This window comes from Doryrhamphus excisus, linkage group LG23 (assembly GCF_037039965.1).
Source record: "Doryrhamphus excisus strain RoL-2023G ecotype Guam linkage group LG23, RoL_Dexc_Guam_v1.1, whole genome shotgun sequence".
Classification (NCBI taxonomy): Eukaryota; Metazoa; Chordata; class Actinopteri; order Syngnathiformes; family Syngnathidae; genus Doryrhamphus; species Doryrhamphus excisus.
Window position 1 is genome coordinate 4,621,600 of NC_136379.1, and position 21,046 is coordinate 4,642,645.

A 21,046-nucleotide genomic window follows, 5' to 3' on the forward strand; every position below is an offset into this window, starting at 1 on the left:
GGGAGAACATGCAAACTCCACACAGAGATGGCCGAGAGTGGAATTGAACTCTGGTCTCCTAGCTGTGAGGTCTGCGCGCTAACCACTTGTCCGCCGTGCCGCCCCACACACAGATTAATTTTCCATGAACACAGTTCCAGACGTGTCCCACGGGTCCTACTTTATCCAGGTCTGGTCTAGACTATGAGTCACCGTTTAACTGCAGACAATGACGTTTAACAACGGGGTACAATCATTTGCTGCACTTTATCTTAGACGTGTTTTGATGTGGTCAGTGAGTTGGTTTTCAGGTTGGCTGCTGTCATCTGTCATGTTTTTAGAAGACAGTGAGACAGCGAGGCCTTCGGGGCGAGATGAAGCACCACGATGACAAGTGCATCATCAGTTCATCCATCATCTTCACATTGACGCGGTTTCTAAAAAGGCAGGTGAAGTGGAATAATGTTTCTTTTCCATTTGTACACGCTGGTAGTACAAATGAGCAAAGAGAATTGGATTCATTATGATTGACTACAAACTAACGTGCAGGAATGACGATACACAACAACATAGAAGCGTCCATCACATGACACCAGCATTACGCTTCTATTTGTCCAAAGACTTTTGCAAACTTTGCCTAAAGAACTTTCACTAAGTCACTCCTAGCCTTGATTTAGTTCAGCCATTCAGAGGTGGACTTGCGGGTGTTTGTCCTGCTCCAAACAGACCCAGACCACCACACTACCTCCACCGTATTTTACTGTGGGTATGATGTTCTTTTTCTAAAATGCATGGTGACTTTAATGGCAGATGTAATGGGACACACACCTTCTAAAAAGTTTAACTTTTGTCTCGTTAGACCACAAAGTATTTTCCCAAAGGTCTTTGAAATCATCAAGATGCCTTAATGTTTGTTTTTCGTTATGGAACTCTGCCATGACTGTTTTTATTCACAACGCTATAAATATTAACAATATTAATATATATATTATGTTCATTCATTCATTTTCTACCACTTATCCTCACGAGGGTTGCGGGGGTGCTGGAGTCTATCCCAGCTGTCTTCAGGCGAGAGGCAGGGTACACCCTGGACTGGTGGCCAGCCAATCACAGGGCACATATAGACAAACAACCATTCACACTCACATTCATATATTATATTATTCATTCATTCATTCATTTTCTACCGCTTTTTCCTCACGAGGGTCGCGGGGGTGCTGGAGCCTATCCCAGCTGTCTTCGGGCGACAGGCGGGGTACACCCTGGACTGGTGGCCAGCCAATCACAGGGCACATATAGACAAACAACCATTCACACTCACATTCATATATTATATTATATTTTATTATATTAATATTAGTATAAAATATTAATATTAATAACAACTCTGAATGTTCTTCATGTTATTATTTCATAGTGGTGAATGCGCAGGTCACACTTTTTCACAAACTTCAGTTGCCAGGTCAGGATTGTATTAGTGACGGAGACGTTGAGTGGTTGTTGCTTAAGTGTTGCATAAGTGATACGGTTTGTATCACTTATGCTCCACTCCTGTCTCATTCTGACTCTCGATGTGATGACTCTTCATGTGAGGAATATGTCAACCAACGACGACGCCAACAGCGCGGCTGCACTGTATCTATGCTCGACTTTTGGCAACACAGCACACGTCCATGATTTCAAAACCACGCATGTTAGGTTCATTGGCCACTCCAAATTGTCCATAGGTATGAATGTGAGTGTGAATGGTTGTTTGTCTATATGTGCCCTGTGATTGGCTGGCCACCAGTCCAGGGTGTACCCCGCCTCTCACCCGAAGACAGCTGGGATAGGCTCCAGCAACCCCTGCGACCCTCGTGAGGATAAGCGGCATAGAACTTTATTCTCATAATATGAATTTAGTATAAATATAATTATATTATAATAATATAGAATAATATTAATATAATATATAATAGTATAATATTAATAATTTATATTATAATATATTAATATTATATTATACATTAATAAATATAAATATTTAATAAATTAATTCATTTTCTACCGCTTATCCTCAAAAGGTTTGCGGGGGTGCTGGAGCCTATCCCAGCTGTCTTCGGGCGAGAGGTGGGGTACACTCCACACAGAGATGGCTGAGGGGGGAATCGAACCCAGGTCTAACTGTGTGGACTGCATGCTAACCACTCGCGCAACCAATTTTTTTCCCCTTTTTTTAATATATTGTTTGTTTTTACTGGTCTTTGTTGGCAATTGACATCAGATCGCGTTCCCGTGTATTTTTATTTGGCTATGAGAGGAGGGTTAAATTCACTCCATTCATTCTACTATGGAATCAACACACTGTTGAGGCAGATGCACAGAGTGAACCCTCTTGTCACCCAGCCTGTTTGGTAGAGAGAGGAGAAAAAAACTAACACGCATGCACATATCAATATATAGTGGAAGACAAAATTATCGAGTTTGTTTTGTATTTATTGTGCGGTTAGTTGATTAAATTATTGTGACCGTCCTAATTGGTCAACACACTTCCTATCCCTCATTGTGTTCTATGCATTACTAGCATGACGATTGAAAGCCTGTTCGGAAGAAACCAATGGAAAAAGGACAAGCTCTAACAATGATGTCATCGCTGTTAAAGAGCAATTCATATATTGGCAGGCTGACGTTTTCTTCTTCAGCCTTCAGTGAAACATTTAGAGATTCTCCAAGGGTGGGCTTTGGTCGACGCACTGTGGCATCATGCTGTGCAGTGTGGGGGCGTCAAAAAAGCGGCGGCTATCATTACTGCGTATCAATTCATCAGGATTTTACGGCCTACCCTCTTGTGAAGGCGATTAAAATGGGCTGATACTGGCCGTGAAACATTTATTCTAGTGAACTGCGTCGGCTCCGAAGCCAGCAAAGTGTGAAGAATCTCATTTGACTTTGTCGGCCTGGCTGGCCACCCATGCGCAAAAGGCTCTCTCCACGAAAGGCGGCAGGAAGCGTGTGTTATTTAAAGCCGATGTCATGTTATCTAAGCGTGTAAGGTAGGCCGCCTTCCCGTGTGCTGCTGCTGTTGCCGCTGCTGGGAATCTAAAGAGCACTGGCCGAAACGGTGGAAAATTGCTTGGAAGAGTCTGAGCACGTGCAGAAGTGACAGGGATAAATAACAAGCGGGATGTCTCACTCCTCGCCCTGCAACGCTGCACACAAATCTCATGTTTACCTTCTTTAAATCAAATATGACAAAAACCAGTGATTGTGCGTGTATGAGACCCGGTCTCTGCTCTTCGAAAGGCAGCCAGAAGAGAAAGAGGAGGGAGAATTCGATTAAATGGGTGAGTTTGTTGTATTATATGTGCGTTAGAAAACTAACCGTGTTAAAACAAGCCTGAAAGCCCATTCAGCTGCAGTGATATCCTTCCTTATATTATCTTCATATCACTGCTTTTTCCAGGAAGGCCTTGGCTTTTTATACATTCTGTGCAGTAAACGCGCTAAAACAAATCAATGCAGTGGGACCCTCATTTCTGTATGATACACAGTCTTGTTATTGTACAACATTGGGCATAACTAACGGTTGTATTTACCATACTTCCATCGATCGCCCATTGACGGTATCGATATTGGCCCGTAATTAGCTTTAATGCCGATCCCCTCAGCTTCACCATCCAGAAGCTGAGGGGGCTTCGACTCAGTCAAAAGGACACGCTTGGCCTCAAGGTCGACTGAAATCCCACACTGGTTCTGTGACCTTCACATATAGAACACAAAGTGTCCTTCAGCCACATGGATGGGGATGTCCCATGGCTAATTAGGACCTTCACTGTGGTAAGCTGCATTTACGTTAGCTACCCCAGTTGACGCTTAAGTACTGTAATGCTTGTTTTTTTTATTGTTAAATTTAGCAAAACAGCGATAAAAAACAGCAAAAAATGTAAAAGTAAGAAAACGTTGACATGTTGAAGGTAATAGCCCAACTAATCATAATAAGATGAATACAAATAAGCTTTTATTTTATTTTTTACAGATAATACTTTATGTATGACTTATTTGCATATCTACTTTGGATTGAATTTTAGCCTTTGTCACAAAATTAAAAAATACCAAACCTACCAATTAATTATTTCTGCTAAAACCAGCACATCACACTTGGCAAAAAGTGAAACTGCTACACTGAGTTCATGCTTAGCACATAAACTCTTCAAAATATTAATTTGCACTGGTTACACAGTAGAACCCCGCATATTTATGGATTTCTACATTTAGTTTTGTCAGGAAAATGTCAATTTGTGCACTTTTTCCTCAAAAATAAAATGTTTTTTTCACCATAAATCGGACATAAGTCATAAATGCTAATAAAGCATAGCATGCACAATAATACAGCATGTGGTACATTCATTTAAACAGATTTTAATAATGGTGAGACTATAGGTTTTATGTAGAAAAACAGTCAATTGTTCGACGACTTTGCTTTGTGTCGTGAACTCCACCGTAGAAATGAGTGTTTTACACACTTCCATTTCCAGAAGTATTATTTCATGATTTGGAAAATGTGCCCATTGCTGAAACATTTTCAATATGTTGCCTGAACTTCGGCTGCATTGTCTTTTACATAATCATTCTTGCATACAGATAATGTTTGATAGCAAATGCTACATGAACTGTGTGTCATAATGAACGCTGCATAGCTACGTATTTCAACTCACATATTACTGGTACTCAGGTTATGTAAACAACTATTGAGAAATTATATGTAATTATCTTTACTGCCATAATGAATATTATGATTGCAACCCTGCCTGGTGAGGATAAGCGGTACAGAAAATGGATGGATTTCAACTACTGTGATTAGCTGTAAATGCGTCAGTAACAATGTATACGGTATAGTGATTTATCGAACAGCGCCATGTTTTAATCTCTCTTTGCTACACAGGATGGACGACAAGAGGGTTCACTCTGCACGTGCCTGAACGCATTGGCTATATATGAAATGAACACAGAAGAAGAGAGTGAGCATCTTCTCGGCTATTAAGCGTCTTTGTGCTAGTAGCGGGGCTGCACGAGTGCTAGCAGTATGAATGAAGGCATAAATGCGATAGTTTGTAAGATGAATGCCACAGTTCTCGATTACGTTTTCTCAAAAATTAACAAATAAAGGATCGCCGTTTCGTGGTTGACAATGGACTATTATTAGTCAAAAAATATTGAAACAAGTATTACATAGTATTCCAGACACTCGACGTCAGCAATATTGCACTGATGAGACATAGCCTTACATTATATTAACTCAACTTGCACTGCGGCCATGGTTGCAAAGTCCGACATGACATAGTGTAATTGATAGTGCTCTTCCCATTCAGTGTGGAAGTGGTTTTGAGCTTCTTACTTGGTCCTTCATCCTCATGTCTACAGGGCTCTAATCATGGTAATCATGTGCCCCGCCCCGCTTTTACTCATGTTTTAACTGTGTATAAACGAACGAATGTTGTATTTTAACGTATCTTTTACACCGTTTACATGTTTTTATTCAACTCCATTTTTCTGTAAAGTGTCTTTGAGTATTTTGAATACGTTAGCGCTATACAAATACAATGTATTATTAAATGTATTAAAAAAACGTACTTCTATGCTCTTCTACTACAAAACTATTCAATTTATGAATAGTGAAAAATTGACTTTTCACGGTCAGGTTCTTCTCTTCCCATTCAGTGTGGAAGTGGTTTTGAGCTTCTTACTTGGTCCTTCATCCTCATGTCTACAGGGCTCTAATCATGGTAATCATGTGCCCCGCCCCACTTTTACTCATGTTTTAACTGTGTTTTACACTGTTTACTTGTTTTTATTCAACTCCATTTTTCTGTAAAGTGTCTTTGAGTATTTTGAAAATGTTAGCGCTATACAAATACAATGTATTATTATTAAATGTATTTAAAAACGTACTTCTATGCTCTTCTACTACAAAACTATTCAATTTATGAATATTGAAAAATTGACTTTTCGCGGTCAGGTCTGGAACCAGTTAACTGCGATCAACGAGAGACTGTCTCCACATAACAAGAGTTTCTATTTATTGAATGTGAACATTCTGGAGAACAGACTGTATGTTTTTACGAGGTGTAAAAACACAAGTTTGTGTTTGTTGTTTACTTGTTGTTGTGTCACAGGCTGCTGAGGCCCACAACCCCCAGCATGACCGATACTGCTGCTGATTGCCACCAAATGGTAGTGTCTGCATTTGATGCTGTATGTGACCATATATATGTATATATATATATAAATATATAAATATAACGGTCAATCTTGAGTGTTTCAGTGTGTGCTTTCATCCCCTTTTTCTTCGTTTTTGTACAAGGCCTGACGACACACACACACACACATACACACTTTTCCCTGGTGCCTCTCTGATTGAGGTTTCCTCGCCTCGCCCTTCAGATTTACAGTAATGGTGGCAGTGGGAGGGAGGGAGGGGGGTGGGGTTGTGCCGGGATAGAAGAAAGGCACAGAGAAGTGAGGGATGGGGGAGCACCAGCCATGATGAGGCGCTTAGAAGCAAGAGTGAGTGACGGATCGAGGATGCCAGAGAAAGTCCGAGGAGGAAAAAAAAAAAACATGCTCCGTTAACAGCGTTAACGGTACAACCTCGGCTGACGACGTGCCGCACATTTTTAAAAAGCAGTTTGTCCCGTTTCATCTCATCCTCATCATCCTTTTCCTCCCGGGGCCTGGCGAGGAGGAGGAGCTGTGGGTTACGGATGCAGGCGGCTTTTACAAGTACATTTGATGCCATGGGTGATAAATTCTCACCAGCATGGAGGCCATGAGGGCCAGAAACACACACACACACACACACACACACACACACACGCTGTACTCATCATTCTTCCTGCCTTGCAGATTGAATCAATTTGTCATTTGTCCACTTTTCTTCCAATGAGCTATACAGCCCAAGGCTTTACAAGCATGCAGCAGTAGTCTTGGGGGAGGACACCTAAGTACACTAAAAATACAGGTCCAAACCTCATTAACGTGTTATGCATGCATGCATGGGTTGTTTACAACAGCGGCAAGTCGTGAATTTCACACTTTGCTGGTGTCCGACCTTAATTACCAAACATCTTAGTGCTGTCACTATGACGCCTCAGCCATCAATACATCATAATACACAATACACAGGAAATGGAGTAATACGGCACATTACATTAGATATTTATTTAGTAGCTACGATAAATGACACGAGTCAGGTTTTTAAATGAACCCAATTCCACAAATGCCTCACATCATTCCCAGCCCAATCAGCAACGACGTAGAATGCATTTTACTCACCAAATGGAACGTATCCATCCTTTGTTTACTTACAGAGGCTGTTGTTGAAAAGGAAATTAAACAAATCCTTCACTTTAGAAAATCTACTTGCTGCAGATGACGTCAGCTAGCTCTGCCTACTAGAAACGCCAGTCAATTAGCTTTCACCTGTAAGATAGCTGTAGTATTATATAGTATTATATTATTATGTTCATTCATTCATTTTCTACCGCTTTTTCCTCACAGGGGTCATGGGGGTGCTGGAGCCTATCCCAGCTGTCTTCGGGCGAGAGGCAGGGTACACCCTGGACTGGTCGCCAGCCAATCACAGGGCACATATAGACAAACAACCATTCACACTCACATTCATACCTATGGACAATTTGGAGTCGCTAATTAACCTAGCATGTTTTTGGAATGTGGGAGAAAACCCACGGATGCATGGGGACAACATGCAAACTCCACACAGAGATGACCGAGGGTGGAATTGAACTCTGGTTTCCTAGCTGTGTGGCCTGCATGCTTAACACTTGTCTGCCATGCAGCCAATACTGTAGTTGTTCATTCATTCTCTACCACTTATCCTCAAGAGGGTTGCAGGGGGTGCTGGAGCCTATCCCAGCTGTCTTTGGGCGAGAGGCGGGGTACACCCTGGACTGGTGGCCAGCCAATCACAGGGCACATATAGACAAACAACCATTCACACTCACATTCATACCTATGGACAATTTGGAGTCGCTAATTAACCTAGCATGTTTTTGGAATGTGGGAGGAAACCGGAGTACCTGGAGAAAACTCCACGCAGAGATGGCCGAGGGTGGAATTGAACCCTGGTCTCCTAGCTGTGAGGTCTGCGTGCCGCCCTATTATATTATTATATTACCTTTCGTATGACCACAAACTCCAAAAGTACTGTGCCTCTGCAGTGTGACATTATATTGCTATGCAGCTCCACTTTCTCCTATTTTTATGCACAGGGGACCTCATAACGTTTGATGAGGCATCTGCTTCTCACGTTGACATTTTTATCAAAAACCTAAATATGAAAGTTTACCAGAAGATGCAACATAGCACGAATCCTTTGAAACCGTTTTTTTTTTCCCCCCCACAGGTGAACGTCACCTAGCTGTCAGCCGCATAGTGTCGCAGCACTGCAGTCGCAGATACACAAGCTGTTTGTTCACATGCGCACACACACACACACACACACACACACACACACACACACAGCCGACGCTCTCCTAGCCTCCCTTGACATAAAACACTTCAGGACCTGAAGAGCTGCACTGCGGGCCGGGGAGGGTCCCCGAGTCGCGGAGGGGAGGCGACCTTGCCCGTCACAGACACGACCAATGGAATACAAATGTGGGGCCGGGTGGGAGCAGATGGAGTGTGACTGTGCTCGGTAGCTCACAAGAGGGTGAGATAATTGCCTGACAGTTAATCCACGGCACACTCGGAACTCGTTAGTTAGACGAAAGGGAAGTGAACTTCTCCACAAATACTCTTCCTAAGCTTGAACTTTGCATCAATCGGCCTGTTTCTCCTTGTGAGTCTTTCACACACACACACACACACACACACACACACACACACACACACGCCTTCGACCATGCAACTGCCTGTACCGACCCGTAGACACACACGATACACAAAATGTGAGACGAAGAACGCCACGCTGCACGCACAAAGACCTTCCAGATTTGAGCAGTAACATAAACATCACATTGCACTCACGCCGACATGTTTTATGGCGTATTCTTACACAGCGTCCGCTTCCAATGCAACACTGGAACATCACTGTTGTTATTTCCGTCACAAATGTGACACCATAGCTGTGTCTCAAATGGAATACGTCCATCAGTGCACTTCAATCAGTACACTGTCCTGAGTGTGCACATTTTGCCAGTGTCCCAAATCCCGTTCCTCTTCTTCTCCTCATCTTTTTAGTGGTGAACTGCAACCACTCGATGGAGCATTTTCACCAACTTATTTGACGTGATGTCCGTGAATGCGCCTCACGTTTGTGCTGTTCACTTGTTACACCATGTTTATGGATGACTTGACGTGCCGTCCGTCTGACACAGTTGCAGATATCTGCTGGTGAAGAATAGCCTTAAAGGAGCACATTTGGGGACTTTGTCATTCACAATCCTTATGTGAAACACATTTCTTTCCCTTTTCTGTGCATTATAACGCAAGAAAATGAGTTAATATAAGCTAGCTAACAATGCGCGTCATTGGGACACACCTATTTCGACAATGAAGCCCTCTTAAGAAAAACTTAACGCTGCATGGTTTGATATACATGTTGTAGTTAAGCATGAACACGTACACTGATAAGTAATAGTTACAGTATGAAAATGCATCAAGATACTGCATCTTCTTTTCTAAGCGCATTGATACACATACTTATGCTAATTCCATCAGCAGCAGCTGCATAGATACAGCGACAACAATGGCCGCTGTCCTAGGGATGGCTGTGTCTTCCAGCACAAGACGGTAAAAAATGCCAATGACAAACGAGCATGTTGTTGAGTCTTTGCCGCGAAATTGAGAGCTAGGTGTCCAATCTTCAGTGTGTGAATGACAGAGGCTAGTGTCGGCGTCGTGTTAGTCTGCCAGATATCATTTTTCATGGTAATATCGCTGTAGCTTGGTTAATATACGAGTCATTTATGTAAATAGAACACTGTTGGTGAATTTTTGTGAGGGCTTTGCCTTTAAAATAGGTATTTCCCATGACTTCAATTGTTAGCTAGCTTATATTAACTAGTTTTCTCACACTAGAACGCACAGAAAAGGGAAAGAAATGTTCATGTTTGATATAAGGATTGTGAATGATGGGCTAAATTTCCCCCCAAAAAAGAGAAAGATGGCGTCTCACCTCTGCAGTTCATGTTGTGTTTTATAATTTTTTATAATTTAAAGAAGTTTGAATTGAAAAATGTCTGCCAAACCATTTGAGAACCACTGTATTAGACCCTTTCAGTTTTTCAAATGCTAACTGCCCAGTAGCATGTCGCCTTGGTCATGTCGGTCGGTGGTTTATGTTCATGAGATGAGACCAAACTAAAAGCACCGAGGTCAGCTACTGGTAAAGGAGTTAAATAAATTATGGTTTATTCCCCAAACGCTACTTTTAACTGCGTCTCATTTAATGTTAATACAGAGCTAAGGAGGCTGACTCCACTGTACTCGACATAAACACTCTCTAAAGACACACAAAGTACTTGAACCCATCCATCTACATATTCATACATGATAACAGGTTGATTTTATTGGAGGATCCGCTATGATAATAACGTCACGTCCAGGGAGTGATTGCAGTTCCTGTTCTAGAATGAAAAGACAGCAAATTACAAGCCGTGGTTATTAGGGCTCGAGCACTGACCAGTGCGAAAGCCCTATTGTTATCGTTCCGTTTATTAGGGCTCGAGCACTGACCAGTGCGAAAGCCCTATTGTAATCGTTCCGTTTTTTATTCTGACGAAAGGACGGCCATTTTGAGGGCCTTAACATGCCCGAAAACTCACCAAATTTTGCAAGCGCGTCAGGTCTGGCGAAAATTTCGATCTGGTGGGGGTCCCGAAAACAATGTTCCAAAATTGACTCTCTAGCGCCACCTTTAATTTTTGAAAAAATTGGCCCCCGCCACCAGTTTCACCTATCGTCACGAAACTTGGTGGAGACGTCTATCGTGACAGGACGGACCAAAAAGTCTCAAGAACCCATATTGGAAAACGAACAGGAAGTCGGCCATTTTGGATGGCGGCGGCCTTTTTCGTGCCAGAAGTTGGGGTCGTATCTCGACGAACTCCTCCTAGGGGGTTTGACCAAATGAGTCCGTTGTTGCATCAACGGACACTAGACGGATGGCCGACGTTAAATTGCGAAGGATTTTGGGATATTCCATACGATGTGGGCGTGGCACGCCCCCAAATTTTGCCCATTTTCATATGTCCGGGCCTTGCACGCTGAGCGTAACTGTAGACGTGAATAACTTGGCTCCACGTGGTCAGATCTTCATCATACTTGGTACATGTGATCATGGCCCCGCCCCGAAGGTCCCCGTAGGTCACTTCCTGATTTCGTCGCAGCGCCACCTATTGGCGACAGGCTAAAGGCGTGTCATCTACATGAGGCCTTTTCTGCCAGGAGATTCATCAGATGAACATCAGGGTCACAAGGTCACTGCCTGACAGCCTGGTGAAGCCTGTTGATGGACCATGATGCAGGAAAAGTGCACGTGGTGGGCGTGGCCTGGCGGCGAATGCTCAGGCCTCGCCATTTACATAGAAAAGGTCATCATTCGCCCGCAAAAGGTCGCATGGGCTTGAAAACTCATAGGGGGGGTCAGAATCCAGGCCTGAGCGGCCTGGTGTGGCCCCCATATGAAACCAAGCCAAATTGACTCACTAGCGCCACCTAGAAGTTTTAAAATAATTATCCCTCGCCTCCCGTTGCACGTATCGGCATGATTTTCGGAGGAGACATCACTCGTGACAGGACGCACAAAAAAGTCTCAATAACCCATGTTCTAAAACCAACAGGAAGTCGGCCATTTTAGGTGGCGGCGGCCATTTGGGGGCGGATGTATGGGTCGTATCTTGACGAACTCCTCCTAGGGGGTTTGACCGAATGAGTCCGTTGTTGCATCAACGGACACTAGACGGATGGCCCACGTTAAATTGCGAAGGATTTTGGGCCGCTCCATAGGATGTGGGCGTGGCACGCCACCAAACTTTGACCATTTCATATCTGTCCCTGCCTGGTGTCTGGCCTTGCCTTGAAGCAATGTACATCAAAGTCAATACACAGTTTGACTGACAGACTGATGATGTCAGTTGATGGACTATGATGTGTGTAAAGCACATGTGGGGGGCGTGGCCACGGCGAATGGTCAGCCTTCGCCATTGACCATCAAAAGGTCATCATTTGCCTGCAGAAGGTCACAGGCTGCTGAAATCTTAAACGTGAGGCCTTAATCCAGGCCTGAGCGCCCTGGTGGTGCTCCCATGTGACACCAATCTAAATTGACACACTAGCGCCACCTAGAAGTTTCAATTCATTATCCCTCGCCACCCGTTACACGTATCACTATGATTTTCGGTGGAGACGTCTATCATGACAGGACGCACCTAATGCTCCAGAAGCCATGTTCTAAACACAGCGCCACCAACTGGTGGAAATGTATATCTGCCGTAACTTCCTGATTCATGGTCAGATTGTCTTGAAATTTTTTTTGGTGTGTTGGGTCAATCTCTGGTCTGTTATACTGTGTGTACATAGACTCTATAGCGCCACCAACTGGTGGAAATGTATATAGCCGTAACTTCCTTCCACATGGTCGGATCAAGCCCAAATTTTTTCTGGTGGTTTGGGGTACCCTCTGGTCTATGACTGTGTGTGTACATAGACTGTATAGCGCCACCAACTGGTGGAAATGTATATAGCCGTAACTTCCTTCCACATGGTCGGATCAGGCCCAAATTTTTTCTGGTGGTCTGGGGTACCCTCTGGTCTATGACTGTGTGTGTACATACACTGTATAGCGCCACCAACTGGTGGAAATGTATATAGCCGTAACTTCCATCCACATGGTCGGATCAAGCCCAAATTTTTTCTGGTGGTTTGGGGTACCCTCTGGTCTATGACTGTGTGTGTACATACGCTATAGCGCCACCAACTGGTGGAAATGTATATCTGCCGTAACTTCCTTACGCACGGTCGGATCGGCCCCTAATTTTTTCTGTTGGTTCGGGGTACCCTCTGGTCCGTTACCGTGTGGGCCAACCACTCTATAGCGCCACCCACAGGCGGAAACGTATATCCGCCGCAAGGACCTACCGCGTGGTCCGATCGTCGTGAATTTTTTCATGGCGGTTCGCGGTGTCGGACGGGACGTGACCGCGCACCCGCCTCGCCGCCGCTGTCGCCCCCTCCTGGCGGAAAATTGCAAGTGCCGTGACTCCCTTACCGCTTATCCGCTCGCCGCGGTTTTTCGTACGGCGCGTCCGCGCGCCCGTCCGGTCGCTGCGCGCGACCCCGACCCGCGCGTACCCCCGACCCGCGCGTACCCCCGAGCGCGTCGGGGTGCTCGAGCCCGCTCATCACTGCTTGCAGTTTTAATTATCTTTGTTTCCCTTCAGGTGGGAAATGTGCGCTCAGCAAGTGCAGATAAGAGCACCTGCACCAGTCCATTTCAGAAACCCTGGAACGGGTAGCCAGTTCTGGTCTAAAGTCCACCCAGGGAGGCCCCAGCAACACGTGAGCGAGGTGCTCATGCAAGCAGTACTAAAGCGAGTGTCAAGGTCCCGGAAGGTACCAAAATCATTTAAGTAGCAGGAATATCTTTCAAGGAAAAGCTGACAAACACCATTTTTTTGCACACCATAAAAAAGGGAAATCTTACCTCCCAAAGCTTGTTTCATTACGAAATTCATGATGATGGCTTTTTTATTCCCTGCCTAGTCGAAGCGATGTCACATTCACAGGTTAGGGACAAGAAGAGGTGATGAGATCTGGAAGAGAAATTAATTGTCTACTATATTGAAAGTGGCATAATAAAATAGTTTTATGTAAAAATAAATATTGTTAACAATGATGGATTAGAATTATTATACCAAAGTGTCCTTCTTGTGTAATAATACTTATAAAAATAATGCTAATTATAATTATTATTACCAACAATGACACAACTCTAAGCAACAATCACAGCGACACATCGGGAACGCAACACAGCACACTACACAATCTCCAGTTCAACAATACACACACACCACCTGCACACACTAGCACAGTAACAGCACACACCCACACACAATCTGCCCACACAACCACCTCACAACTGGGATGAACATGCACACAACTTAAATACAACCTGTTTTCCACATTGCACACAAATCAGTACACACAGCCCCCCCGCCCCCCCCCCCACGAATGACACACTCTAGTGCACAACCTGCACACACCAACGCATAATGAGCCCACATAAGTTACACATGCTGTAGCACACAACTAGCACACAACTAGCACACAAGTAGCAACACAGCCAGACCAAAAAGATGTGCTCGTCAATGTGCGTGTTGACCTCTGCGTGCGTGGACGCGTGCACAGGTCAACACGCATTAACTTGAAAGGGGAAAAAGTGCACGTCGGGAGTCCTCGTCGTGCACGCGGACCGCGCGCGCCTACGCTCCTGGTGTGTGCGGATCAAACTTTGCATCGGAGCAGCCTCTCAAAGCGCACAGCCGGGCTCGTGCACGGCGTTGAGGGGCAGACAGACACCTTTGGGCGCCCGTGCGCGTGCGTGACGACAGTGGTTGTCACTCGTCGTGCACGCGATCGAGCGTTGTATCGGTTTGGAAAGGGGAGAGAGGGGGAAAAAAAAAAAAACAGCCTCGTGCACTTCCTCGTCTCGACGCTTTCAGCACCACCGCGAGTGGACAGCTCCACTTGACCGCACGCACATCCACAAAAGCGGCATCGAACAACGGTTTACCTGCGAGCCTCACGCGGTTAGAGAGAGCCTGGTCGAAGTTGTCCTAGCAGCTCGTCCTTCGCATCGTCTGCAGGAGAAAAAGATGAAGGAGGAGGAGGAGGAGGAGGAGGACGTCCTTGCTGCTTCCTGCACGCACGGAGAGAGCGAGGAGGAGGAGGAGTGTAGGAAGAGGGTGAGATGGTGCTGGTTCTCACCGTGACAGGATGGAGAGACTGGATCGCATGGCGGGAAGAGGAGGGAAACGTCCCACTAACGACCCATCATCTGTGGCCCCGCCCCCTCCCAACATGATGGAGATCAAACGTTCAGGCCGCTGATACAGGAAGCGCAGACCTTTCAGTTTATCAGGGCGTTCACGGCTGAGTGCAGATCCAGTTCAACGTGCATACTGAACAGTTCAGGTCCACTTCTGGCCGTTACAGTCCGCTTGCATTTGGGCAGGTGTTAGCACCCACTTTGCACAACTTCGTACAAAATACCAAACATCTGAAGCGATATTATCATTGTTAATGAAGGCCTTTAATTAACAACAGCATGTGGGGCAATGTTGGATGGAGAAATGATGTCAACATTTGCAATAAAAGTGGCTGTTGCAATTATTACAGTAGATGAAGCTGGAGGGGTGCTGGAGCCTATCCCAGCTGTCTTCGGGCGAGAGGCGGGGTACACGCTGGACTGGTGGCCAGCCAATCACAGGGCACATATAGACAAACAACCATTCACACTCACATTCATACCTATGGACAATTTGGAGTGGCTAATTAACCTAGCATGTTTTTGGAATGTGGGAGGAAACCGGAGTACCCGGAGAAAACCCACGCATGCACGGGGAGAACATGCAAACTCCACACAGAGATGGCCGAGGGTGGAATTGAACCATGATCTAGCTGTGAGGTCTGCATGCTAACCATTCGCCCGCCGTGCAGCCCCCATTAATATAATATTAATTCATTCATTTTCTACCGCTTTTCCTCACGAGGGTCGCAGGGGTGCTGGAGCCTATCCCAGCTGTCTTCAGGCGAGAGGCGGGGTACACCCTGGACTGGTGGCCAGCCAATCACAGGGCACATATAGACAAACAACCATTCACACTCACATTCATACCTATGGACAATTTGGAGTCGCTAATTAACCTAGCATGTTTTTGGAATGTGGAAAAAACACGCATGCACGGGTAGAACATGCAAACTCCACGCAGAGATAGCCGAGGGTGGAATTGAACTCTGATCTCCTTGCTGTGAGGCCTGCGCGCTAACCACTCGGCAGCCCAATTTATGGTCATATTAACACAAATAGTGTCTGCCTGCATTCTGCATTCTTCCATGTTTTATATGTACAGCATCTATTGATATCATAAATAAAAGAGCCCTATGAGGCCATGAGCTCGTATACCACACGCTAACCCGTGTCATGCTCAATGCACACATGGCAACCCGTTTATCAATATGATTGATTGTAGGACATAATGCTGATGGTATGACTGCGCTTCGCCGCCGTGCCTGAAAGCGCCCTAAAAATCACTTAATGTGAATTGGTATCGATCCCTGCCTCTCATCAATAGTCATCTAAGAGGCCAATGGAGGCCGCAGGGAACCTTGGGAACATGATGGAGAAGAAGAAAAAAAAAAAAAAGCATCAATGTCCACTGAAGCTGAAATAAACCTGCAACATGTGAAGAAGCTTTTCACACAAGTAGTCCCAAGACTGCAACGGGTCCTGGAAGGCACCACACTGCTCCGTGAAAGCCTGATCAACATCCAACAAGATGACACACTGCAAAGATAAGAATGATCAGATTTAATTTCAACAGCATGTTTATTATTATTACAGGCGTGTCCGACTGCACCACAACATACTAAGAACCGTGGCGGATAATATTGACTGAAACATGGCACAATATAGGAGAAACCCTTATGATCCTCCATTGTGACTGTGACTCACTAATTAGCGCCGGCTCCTCCTGCGAAAACCACAATCTTCTCCTACACAATGACCATGGTTATTTCCCTCCGTGCCAGATAATATAGTAATTACCACTTCCTGTATGGAAGCTGGTGCAGGGCGGGGATGCCGCCATAGTGCTGTTACTTATTAGAGCGCTCTCACTGCTGGAACCACAACACAAACCACTAGAACTTCCTCCTGAGCATTCAGACAGATCACTTCACTGCATTCAGACGACTGCACAATATTCTTTGACTTGGATTACATTGAAAAATTATTTTAAAAAGCGGTGATTTGCAGAGACAATGCAGTTCATCGTTCACATCCACGCAAATTTGGGGGTTTTTGGTCATTTTTTTTCTACAAGTAACACAACTTGTTTACGTAAATGTATTCTCTAAGGCAATTTGTACTGTCAAACGTTTGCAGCCTTTCTTGAAATGGTGACTGTTACACCCGCAAACGTAATAACTGCCCACAAACGTAATATTATTACATTTGTAATAACTACTATTTTATTACATATGTGGGAAAATGAAAATCTGTAACTGTAATAAGTTCCCACAAATGTAATATGAGACAAAATAATGATCTTTGTGGTTGTTATTTGTTCTTTCTTCTTTTAATGAGGGAGAAGGTGTAGATGTCATTTTGAGGATTTTAACAAGATAATTCTTTTTTTGTGGACAAAATATTATTCAGAGTATCATTTGAATACATTAAAGGAATCTTTAATTAAATTATCATTTATTTTCAATTAAAGATAATTGCAATTGTTGTAATAAAATTATTATTACTATTATTATATTTTATTATTTCTTTTGATTATTTGTTCCTCATATACACAAAATCGCACACAATGATATACTGTAACTAAAACACACATGTACGCCCACAAACAATGTAATAATTTCCTGCAAATGTAATATCTATTCCATTTGCAGGAAATTCAGTATTACGTTTGCAGTGGGCAAATTTAATTATGTTTGTGGGAAATGTATTACATTTGCGGGATTATTACATTCAAAGCTGCAGATTTGTATTACGTTTGCGGGTGTAACACTGACTTCTCAGTGCATGCAGGAGTCCCCCTCTTGTCAGCTTGCACTGCTCCTCACAAAGCACCAGTCTTTTGCTGTGTGTATGTTAGCGGCCCCGCCTCCCCCCGCAGAGACAAAGCAACTGTATGACCGAAAAGAGGCATCATTCTGTTTGGCGTTGAATACACACATGAAGCATCGAGATCCGTGGTTCTTCACCTTGCTGGAGGTACTGAACCCCTCCAGTTTCACATTCATATTCACCAAATCTTCCTTTAGTGGAAAAATAAAACAATGAGGGTACGATTGAACCCAGGTTAAGAAGCACTGGTCTAGGTGTTCAACCAATGCACACAGTGAACCTCTTCCTGCCTTTTTGGAGACCTGAGGAAAACAGACACACATGCACACGGCAATATACCATGGCTGAGGTATCTGGGGTGGTCATAATGCTCCCCAGTGGCAAGGTTCTGGGGGTGTACAGGTTTTGCCCTGAATTCGGCAAGGCTCTGGATGTTGACGGACTGAGGCTCTTCAACATTGCGTGCAAGTTGGAAACAGTACCTCTGGATTGGGAGCTGGGGTGGTGGTCCCTCTATTCTTCCAATGATCCTCTCTGGGAAAGTCTATTCCAGGGTGATGAGAGAAGGGTATGACTGTTGGTGGAACCAAAATGTGGTTTTCGTCCCAGTCACGGTACACTGGACCAGCTCTACACCCTTACAAGGTTCCTGGACCCTACATGGGAGTTTGCCCAACTGGTCTAATGTGCTTTGTGGAAATGGACATACATTAACTCCATTGACTTTTCAGTCATTGTGTTAAATGGCCACAAGCATGATGTGCGTTACTCATGTTACTCACACGCAGTAGCAAATAATCGTGAGGTTGTCCAGCCTGAAGGTCAAACATTTCATCCTCAGGGGAAATTTGAAGGCTGAGCCCACATCAGAAGTCTCAAGGGGGACGGACGGTTTTACAGACACTAGCTTGCAAGGATTACAATCAAAACGGGTGAGATTAAAAAGGCAGCCAAGTCATTTTCAATTTTGTCCTCATTAGTCGTCTTGAAAGCGTTGCATTGTGTACGTCTTGTGCTTCTGCTGCAGCAACTGTAAAACACACTTAAAATATCAACTGTTGTGTTGCTTGCTGAAGCGTATTATTTGAGTGGAAAACACACACACACACACACACAGGGTCAATATTAATTCAAATTGATCAATTACTGGGATGCAAGTTAGGGGAGTCGGCCAACACAGGCAAAAATCAATAGGAAAAAAAAACCCTACAGAGACCAGTAATCATTTCATGCCCCTTATATGTGTGTGTGTGTGTGTGTGTGTGTGTATGCTAATTGTTTTGCACCTACAGGTGTCATGTGTGCATTCACACGGCTGACTCATTAAGTAACACATCACAAAGTAGCACTTTGGTGCACAAAACGGTCCAAGTGGGCCAACCAGAGGCCTCGTTCATGCCACACGCCAGTTTGCGGCAGCCATTTCAAGCCTGACGACACACACACACACACACACACACACACAATGAATCATAACATCATGCAGTTATAACTGAAAGTACTTAATGTACGCTATACATACTTCCCGAGTCTCCTAATGGGCCTCATTTGTCTCTAACAGCCTTTCCCCATCACAAATTGTTATTTACTGTTTGTGTATTGTGAGTTAGTCTCAAGACTGGGTCACAACTGTGGGGTGCACGTGTGGTCCAAGACACACACATCGGGAAAAATTGACATTTTGCCTAAACCCGTCATGACAAACAATCTTAAAAAAGCTCAAAAATCAGCATGTGACCCACACGCCCTCTTGGCCTTTAAGTTTTTTGCATGTACACCAACCATAGAAGGTAGGAGGTTGACATCGAGTTCATCGGGACAAACGTGTGATGGCGGATGGCAACTAACCATCTCAAAGAAAACTCCCATAAAAGAATAAACAAAAAACAAAAAAAATCAGCGACTGACGCTTGCCTGATGCTGGCTTATAAATGTTGATGCTTGCCTGCAGTGGCTTTTTAATATTCCAAGCAGGCTTTCACACAGACGCCTCTGTCAGAAAGCGCCGAGTTGGCATTTGTTTTAGCGACTCATGACACATTGTAGAAACTGCTGAAAGAAATATATTGAAATATAAATATTTATAGGTATATTCATACCACAAAACGTTTTTTCCACATCTGCTGGTGGCCTGTGGGGTTGCATCATCTTTACTGGCTGCCATAAAGTGTAGATACAGAATATTACCGCTGGACTTTGAGGTTATTATGCTACTAAACCAGACTATCTGGACTAGACGAGAGCAGTATTTACATTTATGGAGCATGAGGGGAGAAATATCACAGCACACCAACACACAATATATGAATAGCAACAAGTGGATTTACAGGCTAATAATGTACCTTCTGCCACCTAGTGGATGAGCGTTTAATTGGCCTAAATCACTATTCGCCACTCGTGTTTCATTATCCGATACCGGTGCCACACTGGTACTGTGAGAATGGTGCCAGGAAAAGTAATACACTTAATATTACGACTTTATTCTTGTAAATTTGAGAGTTTTTTCCCTCTGAATTTATGACTATTCTCGTAATATTCAGACTTTTTTCCTCATAAATTTCTGACAATTCTCGAAATCGTATTTTCTTTTCTATGTGCCCTACATACAAATGTACAATCGTAAGGTTGTATTCAAAGACTTTGTGATTATATGTAGTATTCTACACTGGTCAAAAGGTGTCAGTGTTGCGACTAATGTTTGGTGAGACACACAAGCACCAGATTTGTACCCCGCCTCACGCTCAAAAGACAGCTGGGAAAGGCTCCAGCATACCCCTGCAACCCTAGTGAGGATAAGCGGTATTGAAAATGGATGTATGCTCTAACTAAGAAAAGATTCGATTTATAAAGAATTCTACTTCACGGCTAACCACACGGTTTACTGGTGATACCCATCTCAATACGTCGCTGGTGATTATTTGGAGTAAATACTCATTTTGGAATTTTGTCCAGGCACAATGCTTGGCAATTATTGGATTAGACTCATCCGGCATGAAGACGACCCCTAGTGGCTGTGAGCAGCATGACATCAGCCCCTTATATGCTATAATCTTGAGGCAACATTATTTATTACTGGATTTGTCTTAAAATGCTAGATGATAAAAAGGTTTTCCTAAAGTATCTGCCTCGGTGATGAATAACGAGTTGGCTCGTGAGTGATTCATGGAGGCCCACTTGTCCCTGAGCCAGTTTAATTAAATTGATCAA

The 21,046-nt window shown here is 44.1% G+C and overlaps 1 protein-coding gene across 1 annotated transcript in view; it reads right to left on the reverse strand.

Moving 5' to 3' along the window:
* LOC131105977 (complexin-2-like) overlaps positions 1-14,978 on the reverse strand; it is a 63,662-nt gene extending 48,684 nt beyond the window's left edge. Inside the window, exons 1-2 of the mRNA XM_078788480.1 lie at positions 14,774-14,978; positions 13,685-13,793 (exon numbers count right to left, since the gene is read on the reverse strand). Coding sequence (XP_078644606.1) covers positions 13,685-13,715 — 31 coding nt within the window. The 5' untranslated portion in view covers positions 13,716-13,793; positions 14,774-14,978. The remainder of the gene's footprint in view (positions 1-13,684; positions 13,794-14,773) is intronic.
* Positions 14,979-21,046: the final 6,068 nt, after the last annotated feature.